Genomic DNA, 24,357 nt, shown 5'->3' with positions numbered 1-24,357 from the left:
CTGCCGTTTCTCGGAGCCGTGTCAGTGGATTTAGATAGCCAGCCATTTCCAATGCGATGAATTATCTACCGAAACGTAAAAAAACATTGTAGTACTGTGATCAAAGTGATAGATGGGTGGCTACAGACTCCTAGGTGTAGAATTTGGGTTGCAAGGATCTACTAAGTTCCGGTTTGGCGCGCTCGCGTATCCCACCCACCTACCAAGTAGGTGGAGCAATCCACTTACACAGTACGCTTTGAACCTACTTGTAGGATGGGGACCTCGAGGCCTTCCACCGAATGAAATAATGCTACAAGAAAAGAAAAAGATAATAGAATACGCCAACTCTTGGGTTAGCACAACTCGAATCAACTATCACAGACCGCATATTGTAATAGTTGCGGTTTCCCGTTTTTGACCTGCTGCCAACACATCTAGACATCAACACCCGCCTCAATCCTTGCTGTCACATATTAGTGGATGCACAACATGGAGAAACGCAATGCGAAAGCCCCCGAATTATATGACCTCACCACCGAAAACATCACCGCCAACGTGCATCTCGTCAACTCCTCGAATCCATCCCCACGATTCAAGTTCCTCCTCGAGCGCCTCGTCACCCACCTCCACGATTTCGCGCGCGAGACTCGGCTTTCTCAAGAGGAGTGGATGCGTGCCATCGAGTTCCTTACTCTCACTGGCAAGACTTGCACAGATGTCAGGCAGGAATTCATACTGCTGAGCGATGTTCTGGGGCTGAGCTTGCTTGTCGATAGTATCGATCATCCGAAGCCATCGGGATGCACCGAGGGGACGGTTCTGGGTCCGTTCCACACCCATGACGCGGAGCATCTGGATCACGGGGACAATATGTCGCATGACGAAAACGGGGAACCTCTGCTGGTCGTATGTACAGTCAAGGATATCAACGGGGCTCCAATATCAGACGTCAAGGTTGATATATGGGAGACCGACTCGAGTGGGAAATACGACGTACAGCACGCGGGACGTGAACGGCCGGATGGAAGATGCATACTCACGAGCAATGAGCGGGGAGAGTTCTGGTTCAAGGGGATTGTGCCAGTTCCTTATCCCATCCCGCACGATGGTCCAGTCGGTCAATTGTTATCGAAACTCCAACGGCATCCGATGAGACCGAGTCACATGCACTTCATGTTCGAGAAGGAGGGCTGGGACCCGCTCATTACGGCGCTGTACTTAAGGAATGATCCCTACGAGACTTCGGACGCGGTTTTTGGTGTGAAGAGGTCGCTTGTGGTCGATTTGGGGACGGTGACTAAGGATGTGGCATCACGATATCCTGGCACCTATGAAGGCATGAAATTGTTAAGCTATGACTTTGTGCTTATCACGGAAGAAGAAAGCCAAAAGCTCCGTGATAATAACAGTTTAGAGGCGTTGACGAAGTTTAATATTTCGGCTAAGATTGTGGACGGAGTACCAGTTCCTGATGTTGACTAGATTCACCTGTGGTAGCATAGTAGTCAAATAGTTTTTGTTGAGATTTAAGGATGGTAGCTCATCATCAAAGTCACAGCTCATCATACACATTGCTTCGAACTCGAATTAGGTCTCAAGGCCCTCTGTGGGTAGCTCCCCGATGTTTTCGTAGTCTCCGTGTGGGGTAGAACCGTAGTCGGTTGAGCTGCTTTCCACCGGGTGGGGCAGATGCGATGCCACCGAAGGCCACAGGTAGCTCTACAAAAGTTCATAGTACTTTTATTTTAGTTCATTTGTATCTAAAGAACTATTCTCTTCACTTTATACTACGATTCGATACGATTTGCAAGCATCGACAATTACGCAACATGTCACAGTTCACCTACACCGCTAATCCCAGTCGGGTAATTTTTGGCAGCGGCACTCTCTCGCAAATAGCCACTGAAGTCTCGACGCAAGGATTTACTGCCGCCATGATCTTATGTACGCCATATCAAGTTGATGATGCCCGTCGCATCGAGCACCTCCTGGGGGCGAAAGCCTCCCACATTTTCTCCGAAGCCACAATGCATACGCCCACCTCCATCACCGAAAAGGCTCTCGCCATCGTGGAGAACAAGAAAGTTGATTGTTTGGTATCAATCGGAGGCGGCAGCACGACAGGTCTGGGGAAGGCGATCAGCATACGGACTGGCATCTACCACATCTGCATACCCACGACCTACGCAGGCAGTGAGATGACGTCCATTCTAGGCCAGACCAGCCAGGGATTGAAGACGACGATCAAAGACCCTCGCGTTCTGCCCGGAACTGTGATCTACGATGTTGACCTCACCAAGACATTGCCTGCGGGATTGAGTGCAACAAGCGGCATCAACGCCATCGCGCACGCTGCTGAAGCTCTCTACGCGCCTGATTCCAATCCGATCATTCGGCTGATAGCTCGAGAAGGTATCCGCGCGCTCGCAGAAGCGCTTCCCGATATCATGAAAGACCAGGAGAGTCATGACGCGAGGTATAAGGCGTTGTATGGCGCGTGGCTTTGTGGGATGTGCTTGGGAAGTACGACTATGTCGCTGCACCACAAGTTGTGTCATACCCTCGGCGGCTCGTTTGATCTGCCGCATGCGGAGACGCATACTATATTGCTGCCGCACACTCTTGCATACAACTGTCCCGCAGCACCTACGTTAGATGCAGAATTGGCGGAGTTGCTGCCTGGAGGGTATAGTAGCGGGATCGAGGGCTTGAACAGGCTGTTGGATCAGCTCAATGTGAAGCGGGCTCTGAAGGACTTTTGGTTTAACGAAGATGACATCGATAGAGCTGCATCGATTGCAATGGAGAATCAGTACGCAAATCCGCGGAAAGTGGAGAGGGAGAAGATATGCGAACTTCTCAGGCGAGCGTGGGCTGGTGAGCCTGCGAGAGTAGATGGATAGGAAGTATAGGGCAAGGTGTTTAGATAGTTGTAACACATCTTATCCTGTGAATTTATGTCTTCCAAATCATTCAAATCCTTCCGGTTATTTTGGCTGATTTATTACTACATCAGAATGAAACAACAAAGGGCAATACAGGAGAAATCGATTTCGTACCTTGATGTCGCTCTGCCGTAACCACGACCACTAGTATCGAACTGAGAAATAGGACGGTCTTTACAGGACACTTGAGCTTTTTTACCCTCGTCGATTCTTCCCGAGCCTCCCTCCCCTTCACCGGGTCATCTTATTTCCCTTCCGTGTTCCTGTTGCGGTTGTGAGTGGGGAGGTGAAAGTCTTGGCGCGGTTTGCTCTATTACTAGCTTTACTTCTCCCACCTTCTCTCTCTCTTCTTTTCCTCTCCACCACACAACGCGTTCACTCAGTCGACCTATTGCTCTTCCTCTAGGTTCTTTTGAGGCTGAGTGCCGTGTCTAGTAGGTAGCCTGTCGAAGCTCTGTTGCGTACTCCACAGAGTACCCATTGAGACAAGACTGGCTGCTTGCTGTTCGGTTGCTGCTGTCCCGTCAAAGATAGCAGCTTCTGCGGACCCTTTGGGACTGCGGAAGTAAAACTTCAAGCCCAGCTTTCGGGTTGGCATTTTCTGGTGGATTACCTGCTCCGCACTGCTCCGCAGGGCCACCAAGTTCTCCCTGTGTCTCTTGCGGAGATATATGCCGACTTCCGTTGGCTACTGCGAACCTTAGGGATCGCAGGAAACTGTGTTTGGTGGGGAAGGGTTCTTGTTGACCCCAACCGCCTTTTTCTTTTCCCTCCTTGTCTCAACGACGTGGAACCCGGCTCCGGCCACTTAAGTCCAACTGTCGCTGGCAAAACCTTTCTACCGTCCTAACGGATCGTGGAAGCGGAATTGCTCTCGTGGGTGATCTCCCTCTGCCGTCTTGACTGACCGCGGAAGTGGAATTGCTTTTGTTGGCAAACTGCTTTATGCCATCCTAACAGACCGCGGAAGTATGTTTCATGTTTCGGGTTGAGCAAAGTTCGCTGGCCCTCATCTTTCCCCATGGCTTCGGCCACAAGTCCAACTTTTGTTGGCGATCCCTTCTGCCGTCTTAACGGACCGCAGAAGATGAGTCGCTTTAGTTGGCACACTGCTTGCTGCTGTCTTGCCGGACCGTGGAAGTAAGATTTATTGTTTTCGGTAGGGTGGAGCATTCCGCTTTGCCTCTTTTCCCCATGTCTCACGACATGAACCCTGGGATTATGCCCAACCCTCGGCTTCGGCCAAAAGTCCAACTTTTGTTAGCGATCCCTTCCGCCGTCTTAACAGACCTCGGAGGTGGATTCGCCTTTGTTGGCACACTGCTTGCTGCCGTCTTAACAGACCGCGGAAGTAAGTTTCTTGTTTCGGGTTGAGTGGAGTCGTCTACTTGCCCTCTTTTCCCTATCCTGACGGACTGTAGAAGTCGGCAGGGTGAAGTTTGTTTGTCTACCCTGCCTCTTTTCCCTGTGTCTCAACGAGAAAGTCCCAGGCTTCAGCCACGCTGTTTGGCCTTTTGTCGGCAACAGCAGGCGAGTAGTTGTGTGCTGCTCACCCGCCCTAATCCCTACGTCTAGACGACGTAACCCCCGGGCCCATGCCCGACTCTTCAGAGGAGGTTCTGCTCCTCTAGACCTGAAGAAGGCTTCTCTCAAACGATTGGTTCGAGAGAAGCATACCCTAAAGGCAGCGAAGACAGTGGCGCAGGAACGGCGACCCAACCAAGTCTTGTCGACTCTGAGACCCACCCACCAACTCTCACTTGATCAGACTGGCTACTTTGAAAGGGGGTCTGCGTACCCCATTTCATTTGATTCCGAGCTACCTGGACGTTATGGCGGCAGGGAGCCAACTTTTCGACATACAGGGACGACCGAACGACATCATCACCGACCATCACAGCACAGCATCTCAGCCCGCGTATCTAGCTTTTCAAACCCCGACGTCAGAACTCAGCATAATCACCATCGAGCCGACTTGTCGATCCCCAACTTTACCGAACTTCTCACGCGCTTATTTTCGGGCTTATCGCTTAATTCTTTTTAAATTGACTAACACGGCTTTCCTTTTCTTGACTGACATTTTAGGCTCTTTGCATTTCTTTACATCTTTCATACTATCATACCAAATACGGAGGAGAGGGGGAGGATTGCAGGAAGAATAGGAGGAGCACTGCAAGAAGAATAGGAAGGAGGAGGATAGGAAGGAGGGGGACACTAAGCAAGAGGCAAGGGAGAAAGTGATGGGGGAGGATGGGAACAATAAGTATAAGGAGGCGAAGAAAAATAGTGAGAAGGATGACAAGGACAGAGAAGAGAAGAGGGGGGGATATGAAGGAGGAAACAACTGATAGGGATGATAGCTCAAATAAATGCAAAGCAACTTAGGTCGGAGAATAAATACAACAACAGAGCATCAACCAACCAGACAAACACAAACAACCGCAACACCACCAATGTACCAAAAACCATCCAATCATTTCACCTCAAGTCTTCGACCCCAGGGGCCAGGAATCTCGACACAGCTCTCACACGACGAACTACCGCAATCTCTCAACCCCCTATTATAAAAGCAGGCTTTAAAGAAATGTTCAACATCCCACATAATAAAAGGGGGAACGCCGGCACCTGAACTGTCCAAGTACATTCTCAAACCTTACGACGTGAAGCACTAACACTAAGACCAACCGCAAACGGGTGATGGGAACCTAGGCCAACGCGGTGAGGAAAATTCATAAAGAAGTTTATGATTTTGTTCTGGATTTTTGGAGAGTGATTGTCTCCGCAACCAGGTTACTCTGCTTACGTGTAACTGTATATACATCATCTAACGATGCCAGACTATGTATATATGACCCCAGGGCATTGGAAAGAGATGAATAATTGAACATATGCAATTTTTCTCAACCGTCTTACTCAGCCTAAATTTCAAATGATATATCCCACGCCTTGCATGGCCACGTCACATCACGACAATCCCTCTTACAACTCCTCAAAGGAAATCATTATAAACATAAACATGAAAATAAACATCACGATTCATTACCTACCCCTCCCCTCCACCCCCTTCACCAAAAAATACCTCGTACAACCCAATAACGAACTTTACATCAACTTTACCACAACCACCCCCTCGATCATACACTCTCAGTACTCACGTCAGATACGCCCTCGTAACGCCGCTCAAAAACGGCACAAACGCGTGAATCGCAGCGATTGGCCCAATATTCGTAACGCAGAACGCGTCTTCGGAGAAGAAGACCCACCCTGTTACCCACATTAGCACCGCACACTCTCTCACACACAGGGAAAAAAGGGGGGGAAACGACTTACAAACCCAGAAAGTCCACGCAACAGCAAAGCTCGCCATACTCCACAGTCCCGCGCCGATACTCCACCACCTACCGAGTCTCAACCGTCCGGGCCAGAAGAAGCTGACGAGGACGAAGAGGTCGACGGCCGCGAAGGAGAAGTACATGACGACGCCGACGAAGACGAGCTGCGTGTAGTCTTCGTTTCCGAACCCGTTTACCGTCGTCGAGTTGTTGAAGAAGCCCGTGCAGGAGGGTTCCTTGAGGAGAGCTTGGAGGAGCCATGCGGCGGTGGGCAGGGACAGGAGGTTGAGGAGGCCGTTGGCGAAGAGGGCGTCCGTGGCGGCGCGCTTGTAGGAGGCGCCGAAGGAGGAGTAGAAGAGGAGGATGGCCCATTGCATGCGGGGACGCATCAGCCAGAGGAGGATGAGGGAGGTCCAGGAGGCGGGGTAGCCGCCGGCGCGGATGAGGGCGGCGGTCGCGATGGCTTGCACGACGACGAGGAGGACGGTGGAGAGGCCAGCCCAGGGGGTCCAGGGGTCGTGGGGGGATTTCTTGGTCTTGCCGAACTTGAGTTTGTTCTGGAAGGAGAGGCGCGACATGAGGATGCTGGAGGCGAAGACGATGACGTTGGAGAGGATGAGCGGGATGAGGAGGATGATGGGCTTGGTGCAGTTGTCGGAGGTGTGAGGCGCGGCGAAGCCGTCTGGGACGCAGAGGACAGTGGACTTGGGGGCGTTGGTGGGTGAGGCCTTGACGGTGATGAAGCGGTCTTCTCTGTCGGTGCAGAATGCAGATAGATAGCTGGTGGAGGAGTATATGCCCGAGGCGAACTTCAGATATCCACCGCAGAACCGGTTGCCTCCAGTGCTGATGTCGTCAGTCTTGTACGTAGAGAGGTTGAGGTGATTTACCATAGGAGACACTCGTCGGAGTAGCACGAAGCAGTTGCTGCCTCGTAGCCAGTAAGGCACGTCGAGTAGTTGTCGATGCAGCCATCGTCATTGCAGCAGGCGAATTGGTAGCTTGGTGTGAAGAATGAGGAACATGAGTAGCCGGATGAGCATTTGAGAGGATTATCTGCGGAGTCAGTATATCTGTCAACAGGACGCATCTTTGGACGCACTTATGTTTCCGCTAATGAAACCGCACGTCTCCGACCCTAGAGACGAGCTTGCCGCCCTCCTCGCGATGTCAATAGGGCGAGGTGCAGGCGTGATCAGCGCGCGAGCTGCTGCATCAATTGGCTCTGATGCTGCTATGGAATTGGACAGAGCAACAGCGCTCCACAGCAGGATAAGCATGTTGAAGAAGCTATCCCTTCGTGTACTTGGATGCCCGAATAAAGTCCGCAGTGCAGAGCAAGGCTGAAAAGAAGAAAAGTTCCATTGTGGCACTCGAGCGGTATAAATCTTTCCTTTCCGCTCAGCTCATAAAATGATTGATATTCTTCCCTTTCGAGGATGTGAAGCCACCAATGTCCAGGGCGAATGCTCTGGCGAGTAGGGCCACAGCATAAGCGAAGTGGCGCTACGAACGACAGCATCTGGACTGTACGGCTGAAGCAACGGCCAAGCGAATGCTTCTATCTTTGCCTGTGGCTAGGGAATGTGAATATTGGAAGGCCGTTACTGGCTGCATGCGCCGCCGCACGTGTGAATGTGTGTTGCAGACCCTGGACGTTGGGCGAGGCTGCGACTGCGATGTTCTCGAGGCTGAACGTCCAGACCATTCAGCGAGGGCCTCGCGCTGGATTTGGATATCGAACAGCAAGGGAGTAGGGCCGAGGGGGACTGCGTGATCTACAACGTTGATCATTGCTGGATCGGTCGTTATCGTTCCAAATTGGACACAGCGGGATAGCAAAGGGAAACGCAAATGGTGTTCACCAATATCCACAATATAAATAAAGTGATGCGACACGGAATTTATTCGAAAGGCGCGTGATGATGAGGTGTGGTATGATTGTATGTTCACTTACATAGTTCACGATATCAAAACTATGTACAAGCGGTCGGAAAGGACAATGCTGGGCATTCAAAGACGCGCAAGGCGAGTATCGTCCGAAACAACCTACATTTGAAGTGAGCATGTTGTTCTAGAGGGGGAAACGCAATGGAATTAGATTGGAGCTCAGTCAAAGTCGGTATGCTGATCAAGTTCAAGAAAGAGAACCCCGAGTGAGCGATAGGATCTTTGCAGATCATAAGAATTAACGTGACCAGACATTGTCGAGCGTAGAAACCAATGCGACGAGGATCATCCAGCATAGAATCAATGTAATGAGCATTATGGAGGAACACCGATGGGACGATAGGAAGTTGCATATCCGTATTCGACGTTCGAGATTGTACATTCGAGTAGGGCCATCCCTGATTGATAAGGCTAGGTGCGGTCGCAATTCGGCGGAACTACTGGTAAGCGTTCAATGGGGCGATGCGGGGAGAGAACCACGTCCGTTCTCTCGATTGTTAACTAGATGGTAGTTCCTACAATGGTAAGTTACGCGGGCATGAAAGGCGGACGACGAGGCTGACGATATGTCCTGGCGCTTATGGGCGAATTGATCGTCAATTATGGGAATCGAATGAGACATAGCAATATGTTAGCGATTGTCAGACAGAGCCAACCCGGGAGCACAGACAATCTAGTCGCATATGGGAATTGTTGCAAAGAGAAACATCGACATGGTCGCTTTGGGCAGCACTCGACAGTTGCGTAATTGAATGGACGTATGAGTAAGACGATGAGTCGACCGCCGTCAGGACGAAATTGACTGTTATAGTAAGAAGAGACAAAAGAAACATTACGGCGCATCCGCGCCCGGCAGGCGGACTTGTGTGTTTGTTTGTTTGTTGTGAAAAGCCACAGATGTATCCACTTCGAAACTCCTGTTGTCGATGCCAAAGCATGCCACCCTTACCACCGTGAATACATCCGAGCACCGAAAATGCAGCATCGCAAAATGGAAAGGAAGAAACAACAGAGAAACGGAAAGAATGTCATCAATGTCGTCAACCAAGAGGATATCCCGCAACGCACGCACGCAGGCAACGCAACCCAACGAAACGATCCGGAGCTTCGCCAAAACACCATTCGAGATATGTCCAGCGGGGGTCAACACGCCGAAGTAATCGCGAGATACTCATTTCGACCTCTCGAGGCTGGTTGTCTTCGCGAGTAGGGCCCTATCGTCGTCGTTCATGTTGTCCACCTTTTCGACCAGCAACTTCTTCAGGAACGTGTTCTCCCGCTTGAGGCCCTCGACCTCGTTCTCGAGCTTCTTGGTCCGCTCCTGCATGTCGCGGCTCTGCTCGAGCATCTGCTGCTCCCGCTGCTTCTTCTTCTGGCGGAATCGAGCGCTGGCGGCCTGGTTCCTCTTGCGCTTGTCCTCGTCGGCCTCGACGGGGATGGTTTCCTCAGACGGAGCCGAGCTTGCGGTGCTGTCTGGATAGGGGACCGGGTAGGGTGGATAGGTTGATTGTAGAGGAGAGATTGTGCCAAGGTCATCGATGCGTGGCGCACCGTGGACGGTATGGTCGTAGTGATGGGAGACGCCGTTCATTCCGTTGATTGGGCTTGTGAGGGCGGGGTATTGGGTCCCTTTCCAGGAGGATTAGTTGATTGATTGGCATAGAAAGTATGGGGGTTCAGAACATGGGGAACCGGTAAGGGGGAAGAGCGAGGAGGAGGCGAGGTCGTGGGGGAGGCGTCAAAAAGATGGGGAGAGGAAGGATGGGGGAGTGAGTAAGGGAGAACTGGAGGAGGAGAGAAAGAAGGAGAGGAGAGTGGGTGAGAGTAAGTGGAAGGGGATAGAAGAGGTAATGACCGTGGGGTAGGAGGAGGAGGAGGAGAACGAGATGGGGAAGGATATGACATTTGGGAGTAAGAAAAGGGTAATTGATAGGATTACGATGGGTAATAAGGGGAATGGGGGAGAGGATTGGTTGGTGGATGGTGGTTGATGGATGATGGGAGTAACATTGGGTAGTGAATTGGTGGTAACATTGGGTGAGGATTGGTGAGGATCGGGTGGTGAATGGGGGTCGTGATGCAAAGTCACGTGTGATTGCGTGCAAACTAGTGGAATGACGACATCCACAACAGCAACTCGGAATTACGCGCCAACCTGGCAGGAAGGACGCGGATGCGGATGCAGACGAGAGAAAGAGGGAATCCAAGCGAAGAAGGGAAATAAAAACATAGACTGTGAGGGGAGTTAAGCGCGGGTGGTGGTCGTGTTCCGTCGCCAAAGGATTTAGACAGGTCGTAGTGCGGGTATGCAATATGACGATGGATGCGTGGGTGAAGACGTGACCGAGAAAGACGACAAGAATATTGGAAAAAAGGCAGCAGAAAAAGAGGAATGAAATGAGATGAATGAATAATATTGGTGGAGTGAATGGTAGATGATATATCGATCGAACATACGAAGAGAGATGGATCAAACTCACTACGAAGCGCATCGTGGGTGGCCGCCATGCCGTGCGACGGGGCAGATGACCCGAACGGACCCCCAAACTCGAAAGCCGAGTGCTCGTGCTGGGGTGACAGCTGCTGCTGATGCTGGTGAAGTTGGTTCTGCTGTTGCGCACCGGAGGCAGTGGCAGCGGCAAACCAGTCGGATGAAGTCGAAGATTCCAGGATTACTGGGTCCACCAGGGGACTGAAGTCGGGATCAAGTCCAGACAAATTCAGACTTGCAGATACTGCGGTGAAGGTCGGCGCTCCAGAGCTTTTCTGGCGATGATGATACGGTGACATTACTCTCCATCAGCAGCAGCAGCGTCGTCGGTGCCAGGAGCATGCGGAGACGGGGGGTAAGGAAAGGTCCGTAAACTATCGATGTGACAGGGTTGACCGGGTTTTTATGTGATGTAATTTCAGTTGATAGTCGTTCTCCTCGTCGTGGCCGTTGTCGATGTTGTCGATGTTGTCGGTTTTATTGCGAGGCTATGAATTCTTTTTGGTGAGTGAATGTCGAGTTGAGTGGTCGTGGTAATGGTAGTGGTAGTGGTAGTGGAAGTGGAAGTGAGGAAGTTGGAAAGGGAAGAAAATGAGGAAGTAAGATGTAAGATGTAAGATGTACGGAGTAAGAAGGGAAGAGTTGGGAAGTGGAATGTACGAGGTGGAGTTAGTTGTCAGGTAAGGAAGGCGTGGGAGGGTCAGGGTAGGTACTAGGGTAGGCACACGTAGGTAGGGATGAAGAAGGAAGGAAGCAAGCAAGCAAGCAAGCAAGCAAGAGTAAATAATAAAGAAGGAAGGGAAGAAGGAAGGAGGGGTTGCTCAGATGCCTTTCTGGTTGGTCGGATTGGAAGTATTGGATCAATAGACGTCTTGGTGATGCGTTGAAAAGGAACAGCTCACTCACATTCGACTTCCCACCACAAGCGAGGGCGAAGGCGCGGAAGAATAATGGAATGGAAGAATAAAAGAAGAGGATGATGCTGATTATTATGTTCAACGACCTGGTTGGATGCGATCTAGGTCGTAAGAGTAGTCGGTCCAGGAACGGTCGGGGGACGGCGTGGGTTTTAATCGTCGCAAACCGCAAGGCGCGAGGAGTTCCCACCGGTTGGGGTTCGAGGGTGGAGTCGGTATTGCAACTACTGTGTAGTAGTACGAGTAGTTATTGTAGATGGTTTACTGTGGATTATTGTATTATTGTACGAGTGGATGCGGGACGAAATGTGAAGCAGTAGCGTGCTACCGTCTATCTACGTTATTGCCGTGGAGATGTTCGTAGATGTAGTTCTTGAAGATTACCGTATGGTCCGTATAACGAGTAAAAACAATCTTGTATTCGTGCGGTACAGTGTGTGTAGGTACAGAGGCAAGTAGATGCCCAGGTACGTGGTAATGAATCGCAATAGAATGGTGGTCCTTGTACTGGTAATGGTGGTAACCTGCACTGTACGGAAGATGAAGATGAAGATGAAGATAAAGACGAAAACAGAGACAAAAGCTGAAGGACGGCAATAGGATGCATGTATATAAGAATAGGGTAGAGTGCCGATGCGACGTGATGTGATGTCTTCCCTCAAGCAGCTAGACGAGTACGAGTATTGTCATAGTGTGGGTGGGTGGTTTTTTCTCTCTCTTGCAAGTTACAAGCCGCATCCCATGTTCCATCCCATGTTCCATCCCATGGGCTTCCCCACTCAGCCTGCGCCGCATCATCATCGCCAACCAACATCATCATCTTTGCCTTCATCATCTATGGATCTCTCCTCACTTCCGACATACTACCGCCACCACAAAGGGCAGCATCACGGGCTAAGAGACTAATTCATAACCCTTTCATCTGGTATTTTTCCCTGCAGGTATCCCGTCGTGCAGTCCTTAGTCCGTACCCTACCTTGCCCTACCGTACGGTACTTTTTGCTTCCCGTCTACTACCTACTACTACGAGGTACCCTCTAGTCTTGGTGATGCCATACGAGTAGTCAAGATACCTGCGAGGATCAGTTCCCTGCACATTCATGATCTTAAACATAAATGTACCTCGGAAGAAATACTTCTACCCACTACAGCTTACTACGACTCCCTCCATCGCTAGGAATTTATAAACCTTGATAGTTCATGCACAGTGTACCCACTCGCTGTTGTCTACTGCCCAACTACTGCCTGCCTGTAACCCTAGACCTCGCCAGGCCATGTATTTCCTCTGCCTCGACCAACCCTGGGCCCACTCTCCCCGTTCAACACTTTCAACAGAAGTACTTACCTAGGCACTTCTTCTATAATTCCTTGAACTTGACCTCGACTTGACTCAACTTAACATGACTACTGTTACAGCACTACTTCTCTCCAACTTACTCAGCTTCTTTTGTCTTGAGACTGGGTACACCGTATTTTAAGACAATATAATTCCCTCCTAACTATTTCCCTGGATCCCTAGGCAAACCTTCATGGACGTTGCCACCCTAACCCTCCCCTTCCCCTGCCTGTACCCATACATTCACCCTCACGGGCCTCACCCATCGAACGTACACACCCCCACGTCGGTACGTAACCCGTCACAAAAAGGTACCACCACCCACCTACCTCCCCGAGCCCAGAACAAAGTCCAGCCCAAATAATCACCTGTAAATGTGTATACTCAAAACATCTCCTTCTCGAATGTGTAGGTAGGTAGGTTCGCATGGAACCGCATGTCACTCCATCGTGGGGGCGGGCGCAGAAGGGGGAGGAGGGCACGCGACTGTCGCTCCTGCCGCTGGGAACAAGTACCTAATACAGCCACACGCACATCAGCATCGGCATCAGCAGCGGCAGTAGCAGTAGCAGAACAGGACCAATGTACCAGATGGAGTGATTTGAATCGAACAATGATTACCGATAATGGGACTACCATCCTTCACGCCCTTTGATTGATCAAATCTTCTAACCCTCACCGACGTCCTTGCCATCGGACGAATACACAGCAAGCTATCAGATCGAAGTAACTACTACTAGGCCCAGCTGCCCACGTCGGCGGCTCCGGACTTGCACGGCTGGGCCTGCCTACGCTACATGTAACGATGGCGTCGTCAAGCTCATGGGTACTTCTTGTACAAAGACACCACCTCCTCTACAGCCAGTCGCCAGTCGCCAGTCGCCAGTCGCCAGTCGATCCGGACTGCACGAGTAGTACATACGTGAACGTTGTACGGTCCTGGTATCGGTACCTGAGCCGATGCTGGGACTGGTAGCTGTAGCGTAGGTACTGTACCATACCAAGACTTGTTGGATTGCAAAAGCAATCGCCCTACCGCGCTTTCTGCTCCCGAAACCCTGAGTCTTGGGTTGGAAGGGTCGGGTACCTGTTCCAGTATCTTTTTAGCTGTTTGGTTCAGAACTACTTTGTATTTTTGTTTGTTCGTTGGTTGGGTTATCTGTTCGTGCGTTCATATGCTCTAATATAGGTCAGATAGATACCTAGGTAGCTACCTAGGTACGCAGGCGTCCGAGGGAGAGTTACATATTACTTAGACATCGTGCATTCTTTCACTTCCCGTTTCCTTTCGTTGCTATTCTTATTATTTCGCGTCCGAGGAGTTCTGAATATTCATGTGTGGATCCTCAAGATAGTACTATGTTGGGGGGTGGAGGATGCTTTGTTAGGGCGAGATTGCGTGATATTTCACCACCGAGAGCGCACGCCCATCGGAAAATTAATCTTTGCGAAAGGAACATTTCGGGAATATAATGAAGATGGCATTGTAGTGAAATAGTTATGACAACGGGAATGGTAATGCAGAGAGGACTATCGGGTTTGGGTTGATTCAGTCGGTTTAGTCGGGATGTGGAGGAGAGGCGACGGGGAAGTTGGTTGTCTGAGTGCAGGGTTGAGCTAGATCCTTATTTCTGTGGCCGCCTTTCATAGCTTCACAATGCTTAAGCATTCAATATCAATTCTAAAGCAGATGTAGACATGGAAATGGAGTTGTGGTGGTTTGATACCTGCGCAATGTAGGTGGTGATTAACTCTGGCACGTGACTACTTCTTTCACTGCTGCATTCATCGTTCACTGTTCACACGTTCACCTCGAGTTGCATCTGCGGTAGACTCCCGACTCGTCAAGTTATTCTCCATCGCTGCAGTAGCGAACTAGAGCGCTGTCAAGACTGCATTCGATGCCGTGGAGAAGTGAAACTCTTCTGCCTCCCCCTGTCTAGACGCGAGGGAAGCAGGAACGCGAGCACGACGACACTGTGTGAAAACACGACATCGTATACCAAGCTTTCTTCTGTATCTCCACAATACTTCCATCCATTTCTTGCCATCTGTTCTTTCTCTACACCTCATCTCCATCGACTTCGACGCACTTCAACATACTGTTGTGCTCCTTCTCCTTCCCATCATCTTCTCTCTAGCAATCATCTCTCTTCATCACCAGCTCTATCTCTCGAGTCTCCAGTACCCCAACACCTCCTCATCTGCCACGTAACACCCTCGCTTGCCGTCCACTCGCTTTCCATCCCACATCCCCAGACCAGCAGCCCTCCACGCTATCCCCTTCTCCCAGCCGTCGAACCAACAAACGACCGATGGATTCATTCCTCTCACCCGCTCCTGCCGCCGTCACCATCGCCCATCGCCGCACCCCAATATCCCTACCCCACGCTTCAATGAGAGTCAGTCTCATGCACCTCCGGACGTAACCCGCGGGGAGGCACTTGGCGGTGGTTGACACATGAGTGTGGGGCGAGAGGAGATACCATCGGATCGGACCTTGTTGGTTTTACCGACGGAGTGGCTCAATACCGCGATTTCGAAATCTGAGTTCTTCTCGTTGATTAATCGAAGTTGAACAGACCATTGTAGAATGTTTAGTATACCCGGAGTACTTTCCTACAGCGTGCTCTTGCATCTTTGGATGACAGCTTCCCCCTGACAGGAAAACACTTCACCCCTACCCAACTAACAGTGCAGCTTGAATGAGACAGCACACGACGAGACAGTGAAATCTGGTTGCGATGAGTCATTGAGACTATCTCACAATGAAAGACAATTGTGCAGAGACAATCTCAACAAGACTTAACACTGAATGAAACATAGTTCATGAACAACACAACGACAGACTACGCCGATATAAGGACCCCGAAAATCATCTATTCCTACTAGCTCCCCATCAACATCGGTCCGTAAACACAACCTCGTTCGGCGGGCCATTTCTCAACATGCAGTCCAACTACTACACCATCCTTGGCCTCGATCCCTCCGCAACCCTCCCTGCCATCCGCGCGGTATACAATGTCCTCGTGCTCGAGCACCACCCAGACAGGACGGCGAATCTAACTGAAGATGAGCGCACCACACATGCTTCGATCTTCCACAGCGTGCAGGAAGCATACAACGTCCTGGGCAACCCCGCTTTGAAAGAGACATATGACAAGGAGCTTCAGAACTTCGCATCGGCGAATGTCGGACTGTCAACGTCGCACTGCGCCCGTAGCACGCGTAGCGACCATGCACGACCATTTCCAGCGAATAGCACCGCCGCCCACCCTCCGACCGAAGGCGAGAAGACTACAATGAAATCTAGAGTCGAGGCTCAAATGACCATCTTCCGGCTAGAGCGGGCAAGACGCGATGAGGTAGATAAACTCAGGTCGGTTGCTCACCTGAAGCATGTGCTCGAACTGTGGATGGATCAGATGGCTGTGGATAATCTACCTCCACATGAGCGCGCATACTGTCAAATCAAGATCCACGAGTATGAGCAAAAGATTGCAGAGCGCAAGGGCCAGCACGAAGCATGGCTCAAAGAGATGTCGACACCGAAAGCAAGACAGGAGAAGACGCCCAACCAATCATCGCGTCCATATAAATACACTCTCTTCTCTGGGCCGAGTCGATCGCCGTCCACAAGCTCGTCGTCCCGAACTGCGTCTCCCATGAGCGATGCCGGCACAACATCGACACGGGCACGAGCACGCGCGAATGCCAAAGACAATCAAGACGCATTGAGGAATGCTCGAGCAACGACAGCTTCCACTGCGCGACGGTCCACTACCGTGTCTTCGAGTGCCAACCCAGAAGACCGGCCGCTGAAGTACCGCTTGTTCAGGTAACTAGTGTTGATGCATGACTAATTACGAACATGACTCGCATGCCGAATGCTAGAAGGAAGATATGTTCCTTCGGGCACCACGTGCGGACGAACGTTCAACAAGATCTCTATCTGTATCGAGCAAGCTTGCAGCTCTTCCTTGTCTTGGCACTGGAGCATCTCCGTGATGACTTTTTCTATAGCCATCCATGGATAGGTTTGTGCCAACACACATTGTGAAGAAACATCATTAGTGTAAGTAGGCAATTGTACCTAACAAAGAAATTCTTCACCTTGAACACATTGACAATCAAATTCATTTCTAAATCCCTCTTTGTTCCTATATACCAACCGTGACAATTCCCCTTAACCTCATCCCATCCCTTCGCAACCCAACCATTGAGAAAACAAAAAGAAGTAATTATCACTATGTCCCAACAATGACGCAACATCAAAACCCTCCCCATCCGACTTCCGCGCGGAAACAATTCCTCGGCAGCTAACATAAGCAACCTCACAAAAAAATCCAAGATTTCCAAAGTAGCACGCAATCCCCATGCTCCCATCGCACACGCACGCAATAAGGCGTGCTCGCTCCATCCTTAAAAAAGGGACCCACGCACCCACACCACACGCACCGATTAGACGCATTGCTGTACTAAGCTAGCGACCGAGAGTAAGCGCAGGCGTCATAGGCTACGCGGGACGGGGGCTAACTAGACGGGGGAAGGTGTAGATCTTGATGGGAGATGGTGGGAAAGACGGTGCGCGGGAGCTAGAGGGAATACGGGATGCGGTAGCGTTTAGTGTAGGTGTGGTGTAGGGGTCGTACATCGAATTTCTGGTACGGTAAGGTGTAGTTGTGAGGCCGTGGGATGTACGAAGGTTTTTGTTGGATTTGCTACGGTGGATGCGTTTGCTTGAGGGTGCATCGTGAGAATGGCTTTGTGCGTGGTCGGTTTGTGGGGTTTGTTCTTCTGGTGATTGAGAGGAATAAAGAAGAGAGGGAAGCATTGGAGGGATGTTGCATAGATCATAGCATTGTTCATTGGCGTAAAGACAGTGGTTGTGGGAGAAATGAGATTGGTAGAAAATAGCACGGATTGGTGATGGTTTTCTCCAGGTGTTTTTTGGAGTTGGTACATGGCTGTTCCCAAAGGTTTCAGGAAGATATGTAGGACTGCCCATAGCTTTTCAGGATTAGGTCTATTCCATTGAGTCGTCGACTTGAGGACCGGTTTAGTATATATAAGTCTCTCTGGAGAGGGCAACAGGTCGACTGACGATGGAGAAAGCACTGTTGATATTGATATCGATATAATGCTGGTCCTTTGTTATCCTATTGGCATTGATTAGGAGAATGGAATCCCATAACGCAAGAGAGTGTATTGGTTCATTATATACGCTTTCTCTATCTATCCAATTCTAAGTCGTCTACGCTTTAGATGTACACTTGCTCTTCTGTGCCGTAGTATTGGCAAGATTAATCAGCGTCTGGTCTTCCATACTCTCCGCAACCGCTAGATCAGCCTCAAGCTCCTTCATCAACCAGTGCCGGATCTCAAAAGCCACCAGTGACTCAATGCCGATAGAAAAGATAGGCATGGTAGGATCAATATCGATTGCCGGGATATTGAACAGCTTCGACAACTTCCCAATCAGTGCTTGCAATAAAACCTCTATGGCTTTGTCATGGGTTTCCGCGGCAGCAAGTAATTCTATTGCACGCACTTCATTCGATCCTTCATCGTCTTCCGACGTCGTTGCAGCGTTCATCTGCCTCAGCACGGCGCAGATGGTGTTCCACGCCCAGTAGATCTCGCTCTCAGTAGACGGCTTGTAGTTCTTCATGTTTCCCAGCCCAGATACGAGCTGCGTCTGCTGCGGCGAGGTGACCTGGTTGCCCAGATCGCAGCAATAGCCCAGGGTATTCATGAACCCATTCTTCGGCATGCCAAAGTACCCCTCACGCACCAACATGTTCGTCTTGTCCGTCTCGGTGGCCCATCCAACGCCAACGATCAAGCCTAGGTCGAACCTCCTACCTCGCTCGCCGTTGATGTGTCAGTGGCGCATGAGAGAGTCTTGGAACGTGCAAGCGGCGTTGTAGGCGACCTGCAAGCGGACACCCAAGACACCCGCGACGTAACTGAGGCAGACGAAGAAGTCCAAGTCCTTGAGAAGGTTGTTGTGTAGGTTCCATGTATCCTGGGCGTTTTGGTGCGAGCGCAGCGTGCCAGTCTTCGGCGTTGAGGTTGCTGATAATGCCTTCTCGGAGGACCATGGTTGCTTGGAGTACGCCCTTCACTGGCGGCATGGTTTGGCTTGCCTCTTTCAAAACATCCTTTAGTATTTTCTCATCGTAAACATCGCAGGGAGGAGCTTTGATGTTGACGCCTTTGGCTGTCAGATCTTCGAGAAGGGTTCGAGCTCAACCAGAACGAGGATGTTTCTTGCGCCTTGCTCTGCGAGCCAGCATGCGATGGCGCGACCGATTCCACTGGTTTCACCCCCGAAGATGTATGTTCCATCGGGAGAGAATCTGCGGTTCGTTGCGCGTGGTGGTGCGATCTGTTAACTATGTTAGTCATGGGTGAATGCATGTTTCAGTGGGCGAATTACCTTCACGATATCGTTCGTGTGGAAATGTACCACGGCTTTTGAACCAATATCCGTGCCGTATTCTAAAGCCTCAGCTGTTTCTGAAGTAAAGAAAGTCTTTAAGTTGATAGATTGATCGATATCGAAAAGTCCCGGGATGGATTCTGAGATTTGTGCGAATCGTGACGCACCTCTGAGGCTCTGAAGAAGCTGAGGGATTTGCATACTCGAATACGTGATATTGTGTGGTAAGGACTTTGAAGGTTGAGATGAAGCAACGTTGACGAATCATCCAAAGGGTGCTAGATATTCCGTCAATTGATGCATTTGTTCGCTGATCAGGGTGTTGATGATTGTGTCAACGTTGAAGGAAGGATCCGTAGGGAATCCTAGCGCAATCAAAACCATTATCTGCTCTGGCGGCAGATCCAGCTGGCGAACCAGTTCTGTTTTCTCTGACTCGTCAATTGCTGTTATGTATGGTATAGAACTGAACGACTTCGCTATCTTGATAGCAATGAATCGGAAATCGGGATCATGCGATGCGACGAAGACATTCTCGTATTCCTGAAAGTTGCAGGATTATCAAGGCCATGATACGCTGAAATAAGTGACACAGGCAGGGTCGCGGCTCGTGAAGGTGTCAAATGATCAGGTTCCTAGCCGCATCCGATCGATGCCTTTGCGTGGACGAAGCTCGCGAGACTGAAGTTTTGGAAAGCAGGTCCGTAGTTGTAGCCCATATTTGATATGCGAGTGAAGTATTGCAATGTATCGACTCGACTACGGCACCCCTTTAATCGTTCTACGAACACTCGCGAAAGAGTCTCATCGTCGGCTGTCGCTGCAGGTTTCTTACTGTGGGCCTGGACGACACCCTCACAAATCACTCTCACATCGTCTCCTTCGAAAGTATACATGTAGAACCCATGTGCGGAACCATCGCGTCGTAGATTGATTTGGGTCTCAGCCTCCCCACTATTAGGTATGTCAAGCACACGTTCAAATCTGACATCCTTGAATTCGAAGGGAGCGATTCTCTAACCGTCATAATCGTTCAATTGTCTCACAGCCTCTATGGCCACAACTAGAAGTGCGCCTCGTGGGTAGATGATTATGCCATTTATATTGTAGTCGCTTAGCCATGGATGCTCCAATAACCTGACAATGTGTCGCCATCGAGGCTCTTCGCCGTTCCAGTCGGAGACTTGATTGCCCAGAAAGTCGTGACGAAGAGACTTTCTAAATCTGTGTGTTCGTTCGACGCGACCCCCATGCCAATATTTCGTCGCATGGTTGAACGGATAGACGAGTAGGTCAACCAGCGTCTTACAAAGGTTCACCTTTGTCGATTCTCGCCTTGCCTTCGAGAGGTCTATTGGGTCACTTTTGCACCGGAGCCGACCAATTGAATAAGCCACAGTCTAGAGGGGATTTTGTCCTCGTTGGAATAGCGATTCGTAGCCCACTCCTTTTTCTTCATTTAAGTGAGCTACGATATCCTTCACTCGGCGCTGGAGTACACTGTGCGATCCGATCTCGAGGATTGCTGCGGTTCTTGGTAAGATTTGGTGAATGCTGAAAGCATTTCTGTCACTGCACCCAGGAACTGAACCATATAGCATAGATTTTGGATCCAGTAATTCGGCATAAGTAGCTTACTTGCTGCCACTTCAGTGCCTGTGACTGTTGAAAACATGCGAGCAGCGTCCCGTTGAGGCTTAAGTACGGCCGGGCGGGTCGAACCCTTCTGAGAGCCTCAAGTACTCGCCTGCAACTTGACTCATGAATATCGAATGATAGGGAACTATTACAGCGAGCTTCCTTGCAAAAGAACCTTCGCTAGCCATTCTATCGTTGGTTCTAACAAGCTAAACACGCAGGCGACGAGGAGATTTGGCCAGTCAGAGTGTGCGAACACTCTACAGCAACGAGAATATAAAGAGAATTAAATGATATGGTCAGTGACTACCACGCTTTAACGTATCACAATACAAGTCTTGAGTGCTCCGTAGCTGCACTGAAATTGTCGTCGCACGGCGTCAGCCATTCTTTTTTGTAATTATCTATGCTACGTTCAGTCCCTCCATGAGCACGTCGCCAATACGATGCAGGAAGTCCTCCATGAATTCTTCCTTCTGCCAATTCTGGTTGAAGCATGCGTTGATGTAGAAGATCCCGTTAAAGGTCCATTGGAAGACCAACGGTGTTGTAACCATTGAATCCAAAACAGGCTCCACTCGATTAACCGATACGGGCCTTGCGCCTTGGTACAAGCTTTGGATCTTCCCGTCGACTACACCAATACTGCTTAGCTGAGGCTGTGATGGGAGCGGGAGGCCCGGCGGTGGCGGGGCCCCGAACGCATCTGCCATCATCCCACAGAAAGTCTCATAAGCATCGAACAGAGGGAACTCATCTCGCCCCACTGGCTGCTTGTAAACTTTCTTGCATGCCTCGGTCTGGGTGGCGAAGTCCCCTGGAGGTAAAGAGAAAGGCAATCCAAGCATCTATACGCCCATGGGATACTGTCGCGTATCGTTGTAAGGTGCCGGCAAATACTTTCGATAATCGAAGAATGCCACGGTAGTGAAATTCTTTGCCAGTGCAGACTGATATGCTTTTTCTTGGGTGACAACTGCGAGCGCTGCATGAACCGCGACAGCAATGGTTATGTTCTTGGCCCTGCAAGCAGCCAACAGCGCTTCAAGCTTGTCCTGTGCGAAACTGATATGCTTACGGATTGTCCCTCCTGGTCCCATTGGAGATGCTTCCACTGGCAAACCAATTGAGGGTAGATTGCTCGCAAAGTCCATGAACTTGGCTTGTGCTTTCTGAACTACTCCCGGCCCAGTGGCGTTTTCAGGGAATCCTGCCGCGTCGAAGAGAGAAGGTGGAAGGTTTTTAATCTCGTCACCAAACTGAGGATTCGGAACTGCAGCCCCTTCAGCATAGAGCTCTAGAAAGCGGTTCGCCAAGTGCAGGCCCCCGATGCCGTCAATCAGCCAGTGGTGCGTTCTCAACAGGATCTCTGATGATTGCGGGAAGTAGTGCACAGACGACGCCTCAGCCCACATCGCCTGGATGAGGAACTGGTCGACTGATATGTCTTCATGGACGAAGAACGATTCCAAAACCCATTGTTCCATTACATCCTCGGTTGGTGTCGAATACTTGTATTTGTTCTCCTCTAGCTGGATGTCAGTGGCGATGAACGGGTGGTGGTACCGCAGCTTTACCCACGCCTCTCGGAGCGCAGGTACTACCCCATCCTTTGTTTCCTTCTCTGATCCGAATGAGACATTGAGAATGATGTTGAGTGCCCAGTTCTCTCTCCCCAGTGGTTTGAAGGGAATTGCAACGGCTTTGAGGAATCGTTCAGAGCTGTCCAGTCCGCGCTCCACTCGCCCAGGCGCAGTCTCTTTCCAGGGATGCTTCATGTTGGAGAAATTCAAAGGTTTTCGGCTTGTATGCGATGAATAGGAGGACAGTTAAGATGGAGGGTAAACGATTGCAGAAATTTCTCTCGGTGGGACTCTTCGAAGTATGTAGTTATTTGCCAGTGCTACGCCGCATCGCAAGGAGCTTGGCGCCGGTCAACGGGCCACCCTCCATCATCACCATCCAGCTGCGCATGCAAGCCCTCCGGATTGTTCATGATGACCCATCGTCCCAGGCCAAGTTCCATCATCTTCATATCGACTGCGATGATTGGAATGAACAGAATCTGACAAAGTGTGATTAGGAGAACATCGATATAGAAATACGCCAACCTCCTCACGACAACGAGTAGTATTCAGTCATCCCATGAGCACTTACAACCCCCTATCCGTATTGCGTATAATCGTAGTGCGACATAGATTATCGCAAGTGCTCGAGGAGCTATGTCAAGGGCGATTACGGTAGGACCTCGATTCCTCATAAGCTCCTCAATGGTCAGCTCAGGTAGTCCCGCCATACTGAACTGCAGAATGACGAAGGTTGAAGGACAGCAAGTGTGGCTAAGGGACTTCTTTGTAGGAGAAACAATATGGGTGAGGACATCTTAAGGCTGCAGTCAGATGAATGGTGGCAGTAAGCCACGCATGTGGATCTTGTATGCTGATAGTAAACCGATCCAACCAACACAGTGGGTGTATTTTCTCTGCGCTTCATCTCGAAATTTTGTCGCAACTCAAGTTCTAAGACGTTGCTGAACTTCATTTCATTTATTTTTCGATTTGTGGCGTTTCCCGCTGCGAAGGTATTGCTTCACTCAATTGGAGTGACCAATTGAGGCGATTTTATGAGCGGAATAAGCGCAAGGCGCTTCTAGGGAGACAATCCACTTATCTTTAGACGTACTGAAACTTGAGACTACATTGACTTCCTGCTCTCGGATGCTATTTGACTCCCTTGAGCGGCCACAGTCCGCACTGATGGTGTATGTAGCTTGTACCATGAACCAATTGCAAAATTAATCACTCAAACACTTCGCACCATGCACTTCACATGTTTAAAAAGCAAACACAAAATACTCCGAGGCCCGCTTGTGAATTGCATTCGACGCATTGTCACCTAGCTCCCGTTTCCATCAATTGTCCCTGGAGATCAAGCTTCCCCGCATTTCAAGGCTCGGAGCATCGCAGGGATAATTGCAAGGTTTATTGCAAGGATATTGCTCAACCCCCAAGCGATTTTCTTCAAAACCCTCTGACTATGGACAAGTGAAGTTCGTGATTCTTTCCCCTCCTTCTGCTAAGGGTAACTGGCGCCGAAATCTATATTGATTGCCATGTCCCCGAACCTTGTAGTATCTGAGGGGTTACCACATGTTGATGCAAAACTTGATGCATCACGAACAGAATCATACTTGGATTCATGTAACGGTCGTCGGCGCAATTCAATTCCATAACGATCGTCCGGGGGCGGAGAAATGACAGTTGGAATCAGATGTCAGAAGTATTAGACCAAGTTCTGCTCGTGATGGAGCCTTGAGAAGTG

General features: G+C 50.2%; 9 protein-coding genes across 9 annotated transcripts; 4 read left to right on the top strand and 5 right to left on the bottom strand.

Moving 5' to 3' along the window:
* The first annotated feature begins 236 nt into the window (after window positions 1-236).
* Window positions 237-1,500, top strand: BU24DRAFT_474720 (catechol dioxygenase). Its single transcript, XM_033532860.1, has one exon. The coding sequence runs from the start codon at window positions 463-465 to the stop codon at window positions 1,462-1,464; it is 1,002 nt and encodes a 333-aa protein (XP_033377120.1). The 5' UTR covers window positions 237-462; the 3' UTR covers window positions 1,465-1,500.
* A 311-nt stretch (window positions 1,501-1,811) lies between these two features.
* On the top strand, window positions 1,812-2,885 carry BU24DRAFT_474717 (putative maleylacetate reductase; the record flags this gene model as incomplete). Its single annotated transcript, XM_033532859.1, has 1 exon — window positions 1,812-2,885. The coding sequence occupies one exon, from the start codon at window positions 1,812-1,814 to the stop codon at window positions 2,883-2,885; it is 1,074 nt and encodes a 357-aa protein (XP_033377119.1).
* Window positions 2,886-4,121: 1,236 nt separating this feature from the next.
* Window positions 4,122-5,322, top strand: BU24DRAFT_456040 (uncharacterized protein; the record flags this gene model as incomplete). Its single annotated transcript, XM_033531411.1, has 2 exons — window positions 4,122-4,278; window positions 4,349-5,322. 2 exons carry the CDS (start codon window positions 4,122-4,124, stop codon window positions 4,969-4,971), a joined length of 780 nt encoding a protein of 259 aa, XP_033377118.1. The 3' UTR covers window positions 4,972-5,322.
* A 756-nt stretch (window positions 5,323-6,078) lies between these two features.
* On the bottom strand, window positions 6,079-7,539 carry BU24DRAFT_468569 (uncharacterized protein; the record flags this gene model as incomplete). Its single annotated transcript, XM_033532535.1, has 4 exons — window positions 6,079-6,191; window positions 6,258-7,105; window positions 7,150-7,315; window positions 7,362-7,539. 4 exons carry the CDS (start codon window positions 7,537-7,539, stop codon window positions 6,079-6,081), a joined length of 1,305 nt encoding a protein of 434 aa, XP_033377117.1.
* A 1,167-nt stretch (window positions 7,540-8,706) lies between these two features.
* BU24DRAFT_91591 (uncharacterized protein) lies at window positions 8,707-9,292 on the bottom strand. The gene has a single exon (XM_033534799.1). The coding sequence runs from the start codon at window positions 9,145-9,147 to the stop codon at window positions 8,851-8,853; it is 297 nt and encodes a 98-aa protein (XP_033377116.1). The 5' UTR covers window positions 9,148-9,292; the 3' UTR covers window positions 8,707-8,850.
* BU24DRAFT_91615 (uncharacterized protein) lies at window positions 9,264-10,979 on the bottom strand. Its single transcript, XM_033534800.1, has 2 exons — window positions 10,686-10,979; window positions 9,264-9,838 (listed from the first exon to the last, which is right to left on the bottom strand). The coding sequence occupies exons 1-2, from the start codon at window positions 10,699-10,701 to the stop codon at window positions 9,381-9,383; spliced, it is 474 nt and encodes a 157-aa protein (XP_033377115.1). The 5' UTR covers window positions 10,702-10,979; the 3' UTR covers window positions 9,264-9,380.
* Window positions 10,980-15,901: 4,922 nt separating this feature from the next.
* On the top strand, window positions 15,902-16,795 carry BU24DRAFT_456037 (uncharacterized protein; the record flags this gene model as incomplete). Its single annotated transcript, XM_033531410.1, has 1 exon — window positions 15,902-16,795. One exon carries the CDS (start codon window positions 15,902-15,904, stop codon window positions 16,793-16,795), a length of 894 nt encoding a protein of 297 aa, XP_033377114.1.
* Window positions 16,796-18,207: 1,412 nt separating this feature from the next.
* BU24DRAFT_474708 (KR-domain-containing protein) lies at window positions 18,208-19,599 on the bottom strand (the record flags this gene model as incomplete). Its single annotated transcript, XM_033532858.1, has 5 exons — window positions 18,208-18,800; window positions 18,901-19,185; window positions 19,284-19,344; window positions 19,396-19,475; window positions 19,566-19,599. 5 exons carry the CDS (start codon window positions 19,597-19,599, stop codon window positions 18,208-18,210), a joined length of 1,053 nt encoding a protein of 350 aa, XP_033377113.1.
* A 1,837-nt stretch (window positions 19,600-21,436) lies between these two features.
* On the bottom strand, window positions 21,437-22,876 carry BU24DRAFT_429078 (uncharacterized protein). The gene has a single exon (XM_033529649.1). The coding sequence runs from the start codon at window positions 22,812-22,814 to the stop codon at window positions 21,885-21,887; it is 930 nt and encodes a 309-aa protein (XP_033377112.1). The 5' UTR covers window positions 22,815-22,876; the 3' UTR covers window positions 21,437-21,884.
* Between the last annotated feature and the right edge of the window lie 1,481 nt (window positions 22,877-24,357).

Source organism: Aaosphaeria arxii (genome assembly GCF_010015735.1).
Source record: "Aaosphaeria arxii CBS 175.79 unplaced genomic scaffold BU24scaffold_16, whole genome shotgun sequence".
NCBI classification, from domain to species: domain Eukaryota; kingdom Fungi; phylum Ascomycota; class Dothideomycetes; order Pleosporales; genus Aaosphaeria; species Aaosphaeria arxii.
The sequence above is the reverse complement of the archived record's forward strand: the minus strand, read 5'-3'. Positions and strand labels throughout refer to the sequence as shown.

Coding starts and splice junctions, on each gene's coding strand:
- BU24DRAFT_474720 (XM_033532860.1), top strand. CDS start 463: ATGCACAACATGGAGAAACGCAATGCGAAAGCCCCCGAATTATATGAC.
- BU24DRAFT_91591 (XM_033534799.1), bottom strand. CDS start 9,147: ATGCTTTGGCATCGACAACAGGAGTTTCGAAGTGGATACATCTGTGGC.
- BU24DRAFT_429078 (XM_033529649.1), bottom strand. CDS start 22,814: ATGAAGCATCCCTGGAAAGAGACTGCGCCTGGGCGAGTGGAGCGCGGA.